A 17,626-nucleotide genomic window follows, 5' to 3' on the forward strand; every position below is an offset into this window, starting at 1 on the left:
TTCTTCCAAATTTGTCCTAAATGATGATGGTTAGGAATAAGAATTTTCATCACTGGATTGAGGCTTTGGAGCAAAACCGGGTGGGGGTCCCCTTTGGTTGTTATTTTGAAAACTTCCCCGAATTTGGTTTTTGTTCCAATTGCCTCGGCCTTGACTATTGCCACCATTATGGTAATGGTTACCAAAGCCTTGAGATTGACTTTGGTTTCCCTACCCATGGCTTGGGTTTTGATTACTATAACCTTGGTTGTTATAGTTACCTCGAAAACCTTGGTTTCCTTGGTTCCTATAGCCTCCATTGTTGTAGTTATCGAAACCACCTTGGGGGTGAGAATTCCTATTGCCAAAATTCTTAGGTCCATCAAACCTTTGACCACCATTGGCATTAGACACAAAGTTCACATTTTCACATTCATTATTTTCAACATTATCACATCCATCAACAAAAGTTTGAGAACACATGGAAGAATCATGATCATAAGATCCACAAGAATCACAAAATAGATAACCACTTTGCATGTTATTGGAAGTATAAGGAGAAGAGTTAAAAAGTGTACCTCTCCCTTTGGATTGGGAGGGAAGACTCAATGAATTCGTAGAAACACTCTCAAGCTTGGCTTTGATCGATGTCATTTCCTTCCCTAGATTTGAAATTTGGGAGGACAAGTTGTTAATCGCGTTGAGATGATCCACCGAATAAACCGTTGAGCCACTCTTGCTCGTAGACTCCCTCTCTCCTTTTTGCCAATCTCTATAGTATCTCACCACATCCTCAATTATGTAAACTACCTCTTCTTCCGTCCTATTCATTATAGGACCTCCGGCTCCTCCATCTAGGCATGACTTGCCTTGGGCACTCAAGCCTCCATAGAAAATTTGTATCACTTGATAGGTAGGAATTCCATGATGTGGGCACTCTCTTTGGTACTCCTTGTACCTCTCCCATGCTTCATAAAGATTATCATTAGGCCTTTGTTTGAATCCTTGGATCAAGGCTCTAGCGTCCGCCGTCTTCTTTTGTGGGTAAAAGAGAGACAAGAAAGCCTTTGTGACTTCATCCCACGTCCTAAGGGAATTGGGCTTAACCTCCTTATCCAACCACTCTAAGGCACGACCAATAAGAGAAAAGGGAAACAACTTTAGCCGAATAGACTCTTGATAAATGCCGTTCACCTTGATAATATTACAATACTTCTCAAATTCCTTTAGGTGATTTAACGGGCTCTCACTCTTGGATCCATTAAATTGCCTCCGCTCTATCAAAGTAATCATGGCCGGTCTTATTTTAAAATCGTTCGCCGGTGTTGTAGGTGGAGCAATGCCGCTCTCAAACCTATAAGCACCGGGAATTCCCAACTCCTTCAAAGCTACTCTTGGATTCTCTCCCATGCCTTGCTCTTCTTCTTCCTTAAACTCTTCTTCACTTGAGGAACTTAGGCTCAAAGATCGGTTGGCTATCCTTCTTCAATTCGTGAAAGAGTTCTTTCAATTTCTGGATCCAAAGGAACTAAGGACCTATCACGAGTTCTACTATGCATGCAAAAACTCGAAAGAAATTGTTAGTAACGCGGCTACAAGTGTAGCCTAAAAGAAAGAAGAAAAATCTTTTTGTGTTTTTGAAAAAGATGGAATAGACTCAACAACAATACACAATCACAACACCACTCCCCGGCAACGACGCCATTTTGACAAGGGTCAGAATTAGGTCGTTGAAACTAACCCCTACCCTAGGCCAAAAAAATTTTAATCTCTCAACACACCCTTACACAAGTATAATGGTAAGTTGAGGGTCGAACCACTAAGGAATGGTGGGCGATTATCTATTGCCTAAGTCAAGCTACTCCGAAATGGTAGGGTGTAGGTATGTAAACTAGGACAAGGATGACTAAACAACGAATTGAAATCAAGTATGTAAAATGCTAGGGATATGATCCACATGTAATCGTAATGGATTCAACTAATTGGGAGGTCAAAGTGACTAAGTCAAGGAATGTGAGGGAAGACCAATCATGTAACCAAAAGAGCGTATCAAGCTATTTTCCTAGAGGTCTAACTAGCGTCAACTATGATAAACCCTATCTAGAAACGTCACAACGCACCTCTATCATTAAATGCAAGCCACAAATCAATGGTCCGTATCAATGTGAACTTACAATGCAATCTAGTGCAATAATCAAAGTTAGCTACTCTTTAATTAATCACACACATGCACATGATCATTAACCAATTTAATCACATCATCAACTCCATCAATTTTCCCCAATTAGCATTAATCCATTACTCATACATGCTTCACCATTACCCTAGAAAGCAATCTACTCACTAGCCATTAAAATTAAGATAATAACAACACTAAGCAACAAATTCATCATGATCAAATCAAACAAGCTAAAATCAAACACAAATCAATCAAACTTCAATCAAACTAGAACAATCGACAAAAAAAAAAAAGAAATCAAACTAAAGATCAAACTATAGATTGAATCAAAGAAAAGGAATCCTTACAAACTTGATAAAAAATCAAAGGAAATGAAGAAATCTTCAGTCATCAACAATCCACCATGAATTTATCTCTCTAAAAACCTAGAGTTTCTCTCTCTAAAATCTCTCTAATTATGATCTATTTATTATCTAATTGAATTCTCTAATCCCTTCTCCCTCTAAAAATAGAAGGAACGACTATATAAAGGAAAGATACAAAAAAAGAGTTACTTAGATCGTCGCAAAAGAAACCCCCGGAAAGTGCGGTCGCATCAAGGGGGAGGCGCGACCGTGAGAAAATGGGTACGGAACAGGGACCCGACAGGCGCGCCAGCACCTGCACTAGGCGCGCCTGCGCCACCCAGGTGCGCGGTTGCACCACCCTCGTGCGCGCCCGCACCTAGCAGCAGAAGAGCTCCCTCTTCTTCGTCCTAGCTTATCCTCGTGCGCTCGTCTTGGTGATGATGATGAACACTAAGGTAGGCAGTCTTGAAATGACTATTTTGGTGGGTTTATGCCAAAGATGATGCCTCCACCACATGCATGCACCGATCTCATGAACTTGTTCCTTGCATTCCTTCAAACTTGAGCTCTAAATGACAAGCAAGAGGCATTCAAAATGATGGGAAATATGAGAGGAAGGCTCGGGAATCCTCGGAACACGATCATAACCTGAAAATACATGAAAACAAGCAAATAGAAGAGAAAAAGACCAAATAAACAAAGAAATGCACAAAGAAAGAAAAATAACTAAGGAAAGTCCAAACTAAAGAAATAAAGAACAAAACTAAGGAAAACTAAAGAAAAGAGCTATAAATTAGCATGAAATCATCCTAAAAGAAGCCAAATGAGTGCCATAAATGACACTCATCAGCTCCCGATCTATTTCATTAGCCATGTGTTAAAAAATGTTGAACTCCGATACCTCATGGTTGAAAATTTTGGCCTTGCTCTATATATGACCTTCAAGAAATTAAAGCCGTACTTTCTGGCTCATCCGGTGGTAATTTACACTAATTAGCCCCTCAAGCGGCCAATGACTACCTTGGAGTCATTCGAAAGAATGTTTAAATGGGCTTTTGAAATGCAAAGTCTTGAAATCACTTTTGAACCCAAAAAGGCAATGAAAAGTCAGGTGTTTGCTGACTTCATTGTTGAAATGACACGACCGGAATCACCGTATAACATCGATCAGGTTTGGAAAGTGTATGTAGACGAGCTCGACGAAGAACGGCTGCGGTGCAGAAATTATATATTAGTCCCCTGAGAGGGACAAATTTGAATGTGCACTGCGGTTTAAGTTCCAAGCCTCAAATAACGAGGTAGAATACGGAGCCCTGCTAGCCAGAATCCGCATGTGTAGGGCAGCAGGGGCAACAAAAATTGATGCCTACTCTGATTCACAGTTGGTCGTAAGCTAGTATAAGGGAAAATATGAGGCAACTCTTCCGGCTATGATCAATTATCTTCACGCAGTCAAAGAAGAGGCCGGGGCACTTGAGGAGTTCCGTCTGAGATAAGTGCCTAGGTCAGATAACAATCAGGCGGATGCATTGTCCAAATTGGCATTTTTCGCCTGCTGTGAAGAGCCCATTGGAGTCCTGGACTGAAGCTCTACTTGGATGGATGGCATCCGGGCATATTTAACAGACGGCACACTTCCTGATTCACCACAGGAGGCGGACGTCATGAAGAAGCGAGCAACAAACTTTGAGATGAGAAATGGAGAACTCTTCAAGGCGAGTTTTCTTAAACCTCTATTGAAGTGTGTTACCCTAGAAAAGGGAAAAGAAGTTCTTGAAGAATTGCTTGCTGGATACTGTGCCTCTCATATAGGCGGCAGGTCCCTAGCCGTCAGAGCCAGGCGGCATTACTTTTGGCCCACTCTTGAAGCAGACGCTAAAGAGTTGGTGAAGAGGCGTGACAAATGTCAGAGGTTTGGCAAGCTTATTCACCGCCCGGCTACTGATCTGACGGCAATCCACAGCCCAGTCCCGTTTACTAAGTGGGGAATGGATATCTTGGGTCCTTATACGCCTGCTCCAGGCGAAAAGCGTAATATTTTGGTGGCTGTGGATTATTTTACCAAATGGGTAGAGGCTGAGCCGGTCAAGAACATCAAGATAAAGGATGTCATCTTTTTCATTTGGAAGAACATCATCACACAGTTTGGGGTACCTATGTCTATGGTGTTTGATGATGGCCCTCAGTTTGAAACGCCTCACCTTAAGACTTGGTTGGGAGATCAGTGTATCTCACATTGTTTTGCATCAGTCGGCTGACCCCAAGCAAACGGCCAAGTTGAAGCCTTCAACAAGCTTATCTCAGACGGCATAAAAAAGAAAATTGAAAGAGCCGATGGCTTATGGGAAGAAGAGCTGATTCATGTCCTATGGGCCATCCGGAAAACTGCCAAAGGGGCAACCGGTGAAACCCCATTTCTTATGGTATATAGTGCTGAAACCGTTTTGCCCATTGAACATTACGAGCTGACTCTCAAAGTCATGCTTTATGATGAAGAGGAAAATTGGGAGGCCATGCGACTAGCATTGGGCTCCCTCCTGGAACGCAGGGGCAACGCTGCCCTGCGCCATGAGATATACCGTCTGAGAATGACGAGAGCCTACAACAAGAAAGTACATAAGCGCCGTTTAAAAGTTGGCGACTTTGTGTTACGAAAAATGTAGGCAACCGGTAGGGCCAATGAGGCTGGAAAGCTAACCCCTAATTGGGAAGGCCCCTACCGGATCTATGAAGAAATCAGGGATGGCACCTACCGTCTAGAAACTCCAGACGGTAGATGCCTACCTCGAACTTGGAATGTAGATAACTTAAAAAAGTACTACTTTTGAGAAATGTAAATTTTTTGTAAACAACAAGTCTATCAATGAGAAATCAGGCTTTGTTTCCAAAATTGTTTTGTTATCTTTATAATTAGTTATCCGCCTGGGTAATACTCAGACGGAACTTTTGCTTAACTGACTAAGTTTGATACTCAGTGTATTTTAATGTTATAATTGCTTGTCCGCCTGGGTAATACTTAGACGGATTATTTGCTTAACACACCAAGTTCGATACTTAGTGTAAAATTCAATGTTAAAATAACACGCGGCCAATGGCTAGATAAAAAACTAGGCACAAAAACTCTTAGTAGCTATACAACCGGTCTCAAACAAGACCAAAGGCCAATGGCCGGATGGTTGCTTATTTTACAAAACCGCCTGTCCCGATATGGACAATGGCGTCCGGCGAAACCCCTCCGGGTGCAATCGTCGCAGAGAGCAGACTCTTTGCCAGTTCTACGTACCTATGTAGACGACAAAGATTGAACGACCAAATTGGTCAACTCATAGCCGTATGACCCGAATAATCTACGAGAACGATTAAGTACCTGAATACCGGATGCCCCGAGGCATCAATCGGTTACCAGCTGAAGTTTTTACTTAGATTATTTATTCCAAAGTTCACTCTCTCTCCCAATTGGGGAAAAAGAGTTTGTGTAATGGCTATGAAATAATCCCAGGTGGAATATTACTGCCTGGGTAAGAGGCTAGAAGCACCCGTTCTAATGGCCGGCTGTGCACTTGGTTTGGGGCGATCACCATTGTGATTGATTGGCCCAAAAACACCTCATACTTCTCCAAGTATCAAGTGTTTTCAACCCAATCAATCAATTTGAAATAAAACCAACCACACAGCCGTCCAGGGGTAAGAGTAGCAGGATTGCGAATTACCGCATGCTTTAAAAAGTTAGGCAAAATATTGAAGAATTTCAATATATATACAAAATTTAAATTGAAAAAATTTAAACAACAAAAACATATATAAACAACCGACCGAGTCGGATTATTTCATTAATATTGAAAATGGCACTAAGGCCAGAATAATTGTTAACCGGAATCACATCCGGTGAGGAAACAAAAGAAACAAATTGTCTACCCAACTCCACAGTTGGTAAAAATACAACATTACTCGGCATACAAGCCGGGAAAGAGAGAAGTTGGCATACTGCCGCTGAGTTTGGGGAGGCTGATTTAAGGCTGAGGGGGAAGCTGCTGCTCCGGCTGGTTCTCACCGGCTGGGAAGGTTTCTGTTTGGTCGTCAGCCACCTGAGGGTGGCTGCTTTCATTTTCTCTTCCTCTGCCGGCTCCTCATTATCTGAGACTTCATATCCTAGCTCTACATCCCAATCTTTGAAGCGAGGCGTAGCTGCCTCTCCCAGCACTTGGGCATCATACACCTCAGTGGCGTAATCATACCTAAGTTTATAGACTTCAAAGTCTATATCTGGATAGAGGAGACCCCAAGTGATCTTCGGGCGGGCTGCATTGTCCCGCTCATTCTCTTTCATCAACCGCTTCGGCTCCTAAGCAATCTCCTTTGATTGCTTGTTCCGTAGATTGACGATATTCACCCCCAGTCGAGAGACGTCTGCCCGGAGTTTTGTGTTCTGCTTGTCAGCATCCTCTAATTCCTTGAGTTCAAATTGAGCATCCTTCAGTGTTTGCTCAAGTTCATTAGCCCGGCTGGTGGCTTCATCATTTGTAGCCGTCAAGCTCCGGATCAGCTCCTCCTGTTTCAACTCTATTGCTTTAATCTCTAAATCACACATATAATTAGCATATTCAGCAGAGTTGAGGTTTTCAAGGGCCCTCCATTTGGCGTCACTTACCTCTTCTTGCTTCCGCCTGAAGGGGCCTTGGAGACTGTCTACCCACTACATTACCTGAGAAAAGAGCATCCGGATTATGACATACTTAGTAAAAATCAAGAAAAGATCAGAATTAAGTTGAGGATTCTTTACCTCAGCCAGTTGACCCATTATCCGGTCAAAGTCCACTACTTGCAAATCAGGTATGGAATTTTTCTCCGACCGGGTGAGGGTCCTCACCATCCCGTTTGGCGAAACCAACAAGACCCGGCTCGTCAGATGTAAGATCTGCACCAAAAGAAGTATAAGTACTTGGTGAGAAGGAAGCAGCATAGTTGGCATTCATCCGTTGCTGGCTGCTGACTGAACCCCCAGAGGGGTCTACCTTAGTCTTGACTCTCATGAAGTCAAGTGGCGAAGGTATTTCAATCTTGTCCTTACCTTGGGTATCCGGATGGGGCGCAGGAATCTCCTCCCCATTTGTTGCCGCACCGGCTGCAACATTAGGTGGCGGGCCACCCTTCGATGCTGTAGAGGCATCCGGCGCATTCTTCTGCGAGCGTTCTTAGTTTTCCCTCAGAATTTTCATTGCAGAAGGCGATTTGCCACCGGTCGTGGGTCGGTCGGTTTGGGCAGTAGAAGTTGACTTGGGGGAGGGGTCCCTCCTGGCGGCCTTGGCAGCCGGGGCCTTTTCCGGATCCTCTCCTTGCCTTTTGAAAAGCTTGGAGAAGGAGCGTGGAACGCGTTTAACAGAGTCTTGCAAATTAAGAGTTAAACATACCCAACCGGCGAAATGCCTTTGCAAAAAAAAAAAAAAAAAAAAAAAAAAAAAAAAACCTAAAGTCAGGCGGCCTTACCCCGCCTTTCTTGGTATCTTTAGCCTCAACGGTTGCTTTCTTTGCAAGAGCCGCTTCTTTGCGCAGCAACGCTGCTGACTTAGCCGGAGTTTTAGCTAGGTCAACCATTTTCAAGGCGTCAGCTGCGAGAAGAAAATAAAAGTTAGAAAAAATCATGAAAAGATTGTAGTACAATATAAAAACTACAGAAATGCCGGATACAAGTGGATCTACCCTTAGGAAACATGAGACTTAACCCACAGGCGGACATAAAGCATTCGTCTTTGAAGTAGTCCGGGTGGGGGATCCAGTTTTTTGGAACAATGATGTGAGACCCATCCCCAATGGGCTCAGTAGTGGTTTCAAAGAAACGCGACTCCATTATTTGCTCCCGGGTACTAGTAAAGAGCGCCGGGAGGGGGCATTTCCTGCCCTAAAGAACCAGTTCCTGATTGTACAGGCGTAGTGTCCGGTTGTGTCTCAGAGTTGGTGAAGAGATTAAGTAAAACTTGTCTTTCCACCCTGTCCACTTGGACACCTTGTCCAAACTCATTAAGTACTGGGGCAAGGTGGAAAGAGTGTACCAGCCCCGTGACCGCCTGGGGCTTTGCTCAAGTAGTGCATGTGAGCAAAGGCAGAGAAGTTAGGAGCAAGATTCTAAAACTCCCAGATCATACCCCTTCAGGATCTTTCTAATCCCGGTATGGAGGGGGAACCGGAGGCCGACTTCTATAACCGCCTCGTAGCAGACGAAATAGTGGTCTGCATACTCAATCTCATCGTCCGACGCCATCATTGCATCTGCAGGCGAGACGATAATATCCCACCCCTTCCCAAAGGGGTGCTTCTCCTTAAAATCCCTAAAGCCACTCTTCAACAGGGCTATGTCACCCGGAAGCCTTATCTTCTTCGGGTTGGGTTGTCAGCAACTTTCGCTGAATGTTGATAGTCAGCCGCGGAATTATCCTGATCAGAGCCAGAAGTTTCGGCCCTCGATCTTTCATCGGCCTCACTACCATCGGATCCATTAGAGGAGGCAACTTCTTCACCGCCTACCTCCCGTACGCTAGAGCTCCCGGAAGAAGAAGGAGCCTCTTCATCAGAATTGCCGCTATCCCCCAAATCCTCATGTTCCCGTTCCGGAACAACCTCGTCGGCAGGCATTTCCATAGTGTGCCGACTCTTAGATTTTCTGGCCGTTTTTTTAACTCTGGCCATTGTGTCTTGCACAGACACAGAGAGGGAGGAATTTGGAGTTGAGCTTAGCAGTTCCGACAGTCCAGAAAAGGCACCCCCTGTTCTAGACTCAGCCATTTTGGGAGATCGGCTGAGTGTCCTAGGAAATGCCAAGTTTGTCGATTGAGAACTCATTTTATTTCTAAGACAACTTATACAGACGAAAAAAAGAATGTATACAAGTTGGAAAAGAAAAACTAAAAATGGTACAGGCGGTTACCTTACTTTTTACTCTGGAAAATCTGAAAACAGCTACAGAAGTGACCGGGTGTTGCAATGTTAGCACACGGAAATCTGGAAAACTCTAACGCAGACGGAAGCAGAGAATCTCTCTCTAAAAAACTCTCTTTCTCTCTCTAGAAAGTCAAATGAAAATATGGTGAGGAGAGAGGGAAGGGGGGGGGGGGAAACTTCTATTTATAGAAGGTGAAATGGGGGCATCCTCGTTTCAATTTCAAATTTCACTATCCGTTGTTACTGTTCACCTTTGATAGGTGGACACGTATCACAAGCCTCACATGACATGCACGTGACCCCAGTGTGGGGAAAATGTTTAGGGTAAAAGTACCCTAGACATGTGGACCAATGAGAGGAGGCCACGTGTCGAGTTCAGGATGGCCCAAGTGGCCCAATAACCTTTTGACACGTGTCCCCTTCAGATAAGCCTCTGAAATGGCGGCCTTCAAGGACCCAAATCCCAAGAAGCGCCGTAATTCGGCATAGCTCACCAAAACCTTGGTCAAATGACCTAGATAGGGGCACTCCTACCAATGACCCTATAAATAGGGAGATATTTCCCCATTTTGGGGACACATTCAATCATTTATCAAACCTACTTTCTCTCTCATCAGAAAAACACCTGAGCTTGGAATCCAAGCAGATCCCCACCTAAATTTCTGTATTCTTTATTCTCTTTCAAGTTACTAACTTGATCGTTGGAGGCGGAGCTCCACCACTCGGAGTCTTCGTTGTTTTTGCAGGTACAGCTCAGCCTGACCAATCTTTGTGACGTAACTCTCCCGAGAGACAAAAACACCCAAAACATAATTGATTATCTTGTAATCAATCACTCTATTTGCAACAAGGGCCAAGAATGTGCTGCAAACATACATCACAAAGAATCTTTTAAAATCCTCCCCTCCTTCCTTTAGACTCTTTAATTTGTTCTCCAAATTATTCACAATTATCTCATCATCTTCCATTCTTTTTAAATCGGCAAGTTTGATAGAGGTTGCTTCCTTAACTGAAAACTCACCTTGCTCTCAGTTACATGTGGAAGCAAGAATATATCTTCAACATCGTAGGAACTCACTGAAAATTCTTCAATGTTGAACATGCAGCTGCTTTCATTGAAATGGTGACAAAGCCATGGAAGCATCTTTGTTGAAATTCTTCTTAACTTTAGTTCAAGCAGTCCTCCAAAACCAATACTTATGACATCTTTTTTTTTGCTGCTCACTAAAATTGTTGATTAAATCAACAACTGCATTGGGTCTGCATTGTGTTTTCTTAATTTCCAAATTACCATCATCATCATCATCATTAACATCAATAACTTCATGTACATCAAGGTCAGAATTGTCAAGCTTCATTTTTTTCTTTAATGAGCTTTTCCCTTTTTTCTGTCTTCTTCTGATGAACCATCAGAATCCTCATTTTGATCTTCTTCTGGTTCATAATTGCTATCTTTCACTTCAGATTTTACCCTGTTCTTTGTTCCTATAATTTGTTAAAACATGTTAACCAACTTTGAAAGCATTTATATTTACTTTATAAACATTTTTGTTAACTTTATTAAAGTTATCAATAAACATCATAGACATATAATGATTTACTTTAAAACAGTTTACTTTAAAATTGTTTTCATTTACTTTAGAAGAGTTTCTATTTACTTTATAACAATTTGTACTTATTTTATATCAATCTTCATTTACTTTATAAACTTTTATGTAATACCTTGGTGTAATACCTTGGTGCAATATAATACATAACATATGAATTTAATTATATAAACTTTTATGAACCTTTTGATGCTTCTAGTTCCTTAATTCTTCTCTTTATCAATATTCGCTTTTTTGAAATCCTTTGAAGCTTAGCACCTATTACATTTAGTTAACACAATCAGTTTATAAGTATAGACATATTAAATATCTTTTAAAACATATATATTTACCCTATAAGCTTTTTTAATGAAGATAAATGATTTACCTTATAAGTGTTTCTATTTACTTTATAACAGTCTCCATTTACTTTATATTATATACCTTTAATTGGAGATTGCTTTGTATTTGTAGGAACTTTCTTGGCTTTAGGAGTCACCTTGGCCGCATGAGATTTCTTGGTTGCAGGATATTTCTTGACTGCAGTAACTTTTTTACTTGCAGCAGCCTTCTTTGCTGTAGCAATATCCTTTGCTGGATCTGGTTTTGTTGTAGGTTTTTTCTTTGTAGTTTTGGCCATTTTAATTTGTGAACAATTCAAAACAAATATGAGATGACCAAGAATAATGTATAGGGTAATGTAATGAGCAATGATTATCATCATTTTTGATATGTTATACACAAGCCATAATAGTAACATCAATTGATTGATTTATACACAAGCTACAATAGCTATAGATTTCATAGTAATTCAGTAACAATTAATAAATTTACTTTTAGGCAATTTCTGTGTACTTTTAACAAATTTATATCTACTTTTAACAAATTTCTATGTACTTTTAAAAAATTATGCACTCAAAACTATAGAAACTCAAACAACTACTTTTAATTTACTTTTAGTCAGTTTCTATCTAATTTTAATAATATTTTATTTACTTTTAGCAAATTTCTGACACTCAAATAGTAGAACATAAGTACTATATCAACAATAATGCACTCAAATATTACTCATAAATTAACCAAAATTATTCTAAATTAGTATGAGTTTAAGTAAAATTACTTAAGTTCATAAATATAAACGGTTCTAAAGTTTTTCAAATATTTTTTCAAAAACACTTTACTATAATTTTATACCTAATTTATGAAAAACCTAATATTAATTTATGTAAAACTTTGAATAATTTTCTCATCCATGTCGATTTTGCCTAAAATTATTTTTCCGATTCAAGTTCTGCTACTTCAATTCTTACATAATCAAGCAAAAAAAAACATAAATATAATTAAAACTTTGAATAATTTTCACATGCATGTCGATATTAACCTAAATTACAACAAATTTGCACAGAAACGATAAGTTAATTAATCATAATTTGAACAAAAATGAACTAATTTGTGATAATACTTTTTTATGAAGAAATCGAACTGAAAACACTAAAATTGAACTTCGAAATTCTCGGATTCAAGTTTTGCTACTTTAATTCTAACATAATCAAGCAAAAAACACAAATATATGTATAAAATTGCAACAAAATAAAAAAAAAATAGTATGAACTTCGAAGTTGTGATAAAATACCTTTTATTCGTCAATTTTCAAAAATTTTTGTTCTAAAATTGAAAAATGTAGACAGTAGAACATGAAATTGTAATTTTATAGCAAAATTGAGTAGTTGATTTGACGGTTATGGCGGTTTTCAAAGGTTTTTGCTGTTGAAAATGGCGATCAAGAGAGAGAAAATCGCGGAAAGAGAGAGAAAATTGCGAAAAAAGATAGATAGATGGAGAGAGAGAGAGAGAGAGAGAGAGAGAGAGAGAGAGAGAGAGAGAGAGAGAGAGAGAGAGAGAAAAGGCGCCTGAATTGAATTTTGCATTTAATTTGTCTGAACAAATATGGGCCGTCAGATCGCGCGCCTCTTATCCTACATTTGACAATCCAGATTTGTACCTAGTTCCTATTCTAGAATAAGTTCTCATTATAACCTGGTCATATATATTGATTAGGGATTTTCCCCCACCAATCACCATCTGACAAGTGGACCAATCAGGTTCCGCCATGTGTCCGTCACATGGGCCAATAAGAGCCTGCCACGTGTCAAGCATTGATCCGTCCACTATGGACCAATTACGACACGACACGTGTCCTTCCCATGACACCTGGGATAACCGGTCACCTAGGCCCAACTTCCGAGGGAAGCCCAATCAGCCCAAGTTTAACCTAAACCTAGATTGACACGTTTCCCGAGGTTATAAATACCTCCCTTAATCCTCATTAAGGGAGATTACACGCTAAAAACGCAAATTACACACATTAAACACTCTCACCTAGAGAGACCCAATCACTTTAATTTCCGCATTAATTACTCCTTAATCAAGTACTAACTTGACTGTCGGAGGCGGATCTCCAATCATCCGGAGCATCCGTTTGTTTTGCAGGTACAGGCGTCCGGTTCCAGTCTCGGAATTGTAACTCTCCCGCAGGACATCGGAAAACTCCAAAACATATATATATATATTTATATATATTATATATACATATATATATATATGTATATATATACATATATATATATACATATATATACATATATACATGTATATATATACATATATACATGTATATATATACATATATATATATATATATATACATATATATATATATATATATATATATATATATATATATATATATATATATACATATATGTATATATACATATGTGACCAGGTTATAATGAGAACCAATCCTATGATAGGAACTAAGAACTAATCTAGACCGTCAAATCTAACACAAAAGGCGAGCGATCTAACGGTCTACATTAAATCAGACGAATTGAACGAGTTTCATGGAATTCTCTTCTCTGCCATTTATCTCTCCTCTTTCTCATATCATTTTACGCCATTTTCTCTCTCTAGAATTATTCAAGCTTCCTTAATTCAATCAACAACTCCAATATTAGGAAAAAGGTGCTACAATTTACATAATTCTTTAATATTGTGCTGAATTTGTTGCAAAATTTCTCGACAACACAGGTAAGCATTGAAATTTTATATTAATCGATGTTTAGGGTTTAATACTTTTTTTGCCTAATCATATTATATATTCTATCAATTTGGAGCATATATTTGCAAATTCGTCAACAATTTGGTGTTTTTTCAGTTTAGTTTAGTAATTATAACTTTTTTATGGTGAATTTGAAGTTCGTATATATGCGAGACTTCATAGATGTTGATTTGAATTTGTTTGATTTTTGGTAGTTTATGGTGATTATGATCAATTTAAGGTTCATTATAGTGAAATTCGAATTTAATTCAAAAATTTGAGGTAAAGAATGATTTTCGTGATTGATTTTCTTGCTTGAATCCTGAATAACTAGATCTGAACACTAGCATTTAAATTTAAAAATCAATTAAATCTAATTAAATCTGGTTGCAATATTGGTGAGAGAAGTGTGAAGTTTTGTATAAGCTGATTTTTTATCGTAAAAGTGGTATTAAATGTAATTCCACTTAAAGTAAACTACATAACTTTAATGTTGGGGTTTGGTAAGTCCAACTTACCGTGGAAACAACCCCGACCGAAAGAACCACTCGCAATTTATAAAACCATAAAGCATAACAAATAAACATAAAAGGATAAAATTGGAATTTACCTTTGACGCGTGCTTCGCCCTCAAAGACGAGCTCTTATTTGAAAGCTTAGCCCCGCTAACATGAGAGCCTCCAACAAAAGTCCACCCGCAAAAACTAATAGTGACTTTTAGGTCCGTTACCTCGAGGTTAGTGAGGTCCGACCAAAACCCGAGTATTATGTGAGTTTAAGATTTTTTGCTAATGCAATGCTCTATTGAACTCCTACTCTAGCACTCTTCCCAAAAATCCAAGATGGGTTTGTTTAGGGTAATTTTACCCCGCCACGTGGTCCAATCAGAGGATGACACGTGTCAGCCTTAGGATGGCCCAAAGTGGACCAATCCCTGCTTGACACGTGTCACTCCAGAAATTAAGGGAAAAAGGCGGCCTTCAGGCCCAAATCCCGAGAAAGCCGCAAAACGGCGTAGCCCACCAATGATTAGGGTCCAGTGACCTAATTAGGGGCACAAATCCCAAAGACCCTATAAATAGGGAGATGTTCCTCCTTTTGAGGACACGTTTTACCATTTATTACACCTGCATTCTCTCACATCAGAGAACGACCTGAGCTTGGAATCCGAGCAGATACCCACCTAAATTTCCGTACTTTATTCTCTCTTCAAGTTCCTAACTTGTGCGTCGGAGGCGGAGCACCACCCAACCAGTGTCTCCGTTTGTTTTGTAGGTACAGCTCACACCGGATCAGTCTTCGAGTTGTAACCCTCCCAAGGGACAAAAACACCCAAAATATTTGGCGCCGTCTGTGGGGAGAGTACCTCGAAGATGGTTCAAGAGTCTGTACCACCCCCTAACCGTCTGGGCAAAGACCTAGAATTCTTTACAGACCATGAGGATAAAGATCCTCAAATTGAAACCTTTACAGCCGAAGACGGCTCTCTCAGAATCAAGCGCATCCGGCCTAGAGAGACTTTGGAGCGGGGTGCCTCCCAGGCGGGTGCAAGTAGACCCCCTGGTTAGCCGGAAGGGGAAACCCTTACGGCAGCTGGATCAACGCCTGTCACCCGAGACGAGCTCATGAGATTCATGACAAGTTTCAAGGGTGAAATTAAAGAGCTGATCACCCAGAGCCGGGCTAGCCAAAGTAGAGGTCAGTCGGCCAAGAAGACTCCTCTGGAAAAGGGGAAGTCAGGCAAAGATCGGCAGCCCACTCCTCATCTAAAGGAGAAGGCAGCCGGGACCATTGATTGGTCCAAAATTCTTTTTCCTAAAGGGAATAACAATAACCCCCGCCTGACTAACAGCCGGTGAAAATAAGAAGTCATCTCTTGATGCCCGGGAGATCATCAACCGGAAGAGAAATCAGCAGCTGTCTGAGTCGGCTTCCACGTCGAACTTTCCTGTCAGCTTTAACAATACCTCTGCAGGGAATGCATCTTCCTTGCATGAGAGTCAGACAGGCGGTAATACCGTCCATTTTGGCCCTCATATGATTGGAGTTGTACCGTATGTGCCTACTCAGGTTTACAGCCAGTATCCCCCTCATTTCATGCAGTCGGCCCTCTTTGGAGGTCAGGCGGCATACCAAAATGTCCAACCACTGGAATGACAGCTTCGTTTGCTTCGCCTGGGTGAACAACCTTCTGCGTTCACCCGGGAGATAACCGAGGCGGCACAACCGTCCAAGGTTAAGAATGTGTTGTTTGGTACCTATGACGGTACCACCAATCCAGAAGACCATCTCATGGCTTATACCAACCTCATGTATCTGCAGGGGTTGGATGATGTCACTTGGTGTCGTTGCTTCCAGGCTACATTGAAGAGCATCGCCCAACAATGGTTTGGTAACCTGCTAGCTGGGTGCATTGACAATTTTTGGAAGCTTGCCTTCCTATTTGCTTCCAACTTCTCAATGAACATTCCTGCTAAAAAAACAAGCTTGGACTTGACACCATTAAGCAGAGGGAGAGAGAAGGGCTGCGCTCTTACGTCAGGTGGTTCAATCTAATTAGAATTCAGATTCAAGGACTGTCTGATGAGGTAGCTTTTACAGACTTTTTCAAAGGTCTGAGAGACGGGTCAACTTTTAAGTTCGACCTAGTCAGAAAAGGGGCTTTCACCTTACAGGCGGCCCTGAGGAAGGCGAAAAGTTACATTCAAGCTACCGACCTCTGCTCGCCTGGCAGCTAGTCGGACTCAAAGAGGTCCGACAAGCAGAAAGACAGCCGGCCTGCCCAGCCGGCCAAAAAGAAAGAAGACAACAAGAAGAGAAAAGAAATCTGGGCGGTTAGTGATTTTGACCAGCCGTCCCAGAAGAAGAAGAAAGAGTTTAAACCGTACGTCCCCAATTACGAGTTTAACAAGGACTGCAATTCCATCCTCATGGAAATTAAGGACCGGCTGTCCCTAGAGAAGCCGAATCCAATGAAAAGTTCCATTCAATCAAGGGACAAAAATAAATTCTGCCAATACCATGAGGAAGTCGGCCATGACACCAACGACTGCTTCAGCCTTCAAAGGGTGTTGGACCGTCTGGCTGACAAGGGAATGCTGAAGTCCTACATTTCCAAGTCCCCAGCCGGGGCAAAGAAGAAGAATATGAAAGGAATGGTGCCCTTCGAACAAGTGTACTATTCCGTTAGTGGGTTCAGAATTATTAGAAAACTAATATATTCAGTGAGGTCAAGTGATCGGAATGCCTGGGTGGAGGCCGCTTCCGATCAGTAATATTAATGAATAATTAATGATTAGGGGATTTTTATCCACCAATCACCGTTTGACAAGTGGACCAACCAGGTTCCGCCACGTGTCCTTCACGTAGGCCAATAGGAGCCTGCCACGTGTCAATCACAGATACGTCCTCTACGGACCAATTGAGACACGCCACGTGTCCACCCATGCCAAATGGGAAAACCGGCCAACAAGGCCCAATCCTGTCTAGAGGCCCGGTCAGC

General features: G+C 41.1%; 1 protein-coding gene across 1 annotated transcript; it reads right to left on the reverse strand.

The window, feature by feature from the left end:
• Positions 1–10,804: 10,804 nt before the first annotated feature.
• Positions 10,805–11,664, reverse strand: LOC110735321 (histone H1-like). The gene is made up of 3 exons (XM_021915494.1): positions 11,469–11,664; positions 11,229–11,303; positions 10,805–10,923 (listed from the first exon to the last, which is right to left on the reverse strand). The coding sequence occupies exons 1-3, from the start codon at positions 11,662–11,664 to the stop codon at positions 10,805–10,807; spliced, it is 390 nt and encodes a 129-aa protein (XP_021771186.1).
• Between the last annotated feature and the right edge of the window lie 5,962 nt (positions 11,665–17,626).

The sequence above is a fragment of the Chenopodium quinoa genome, unplaced genomic scaffold, assembly GCF_001683475.1.
Source record: "Chenopodium quinoa cultivar QQ74 unplaced genomic scaffold, ASM168347v1, whole genome shotgun sequence".
Taxonomy (NCBI): domain Eukaryota; kingdom Viridiplantae; phylum Streptophyta; class Magnoliopsida; order Caryophyllales; family Amaranthaceae; genus Chenopodium; species Chenopodium quinoa.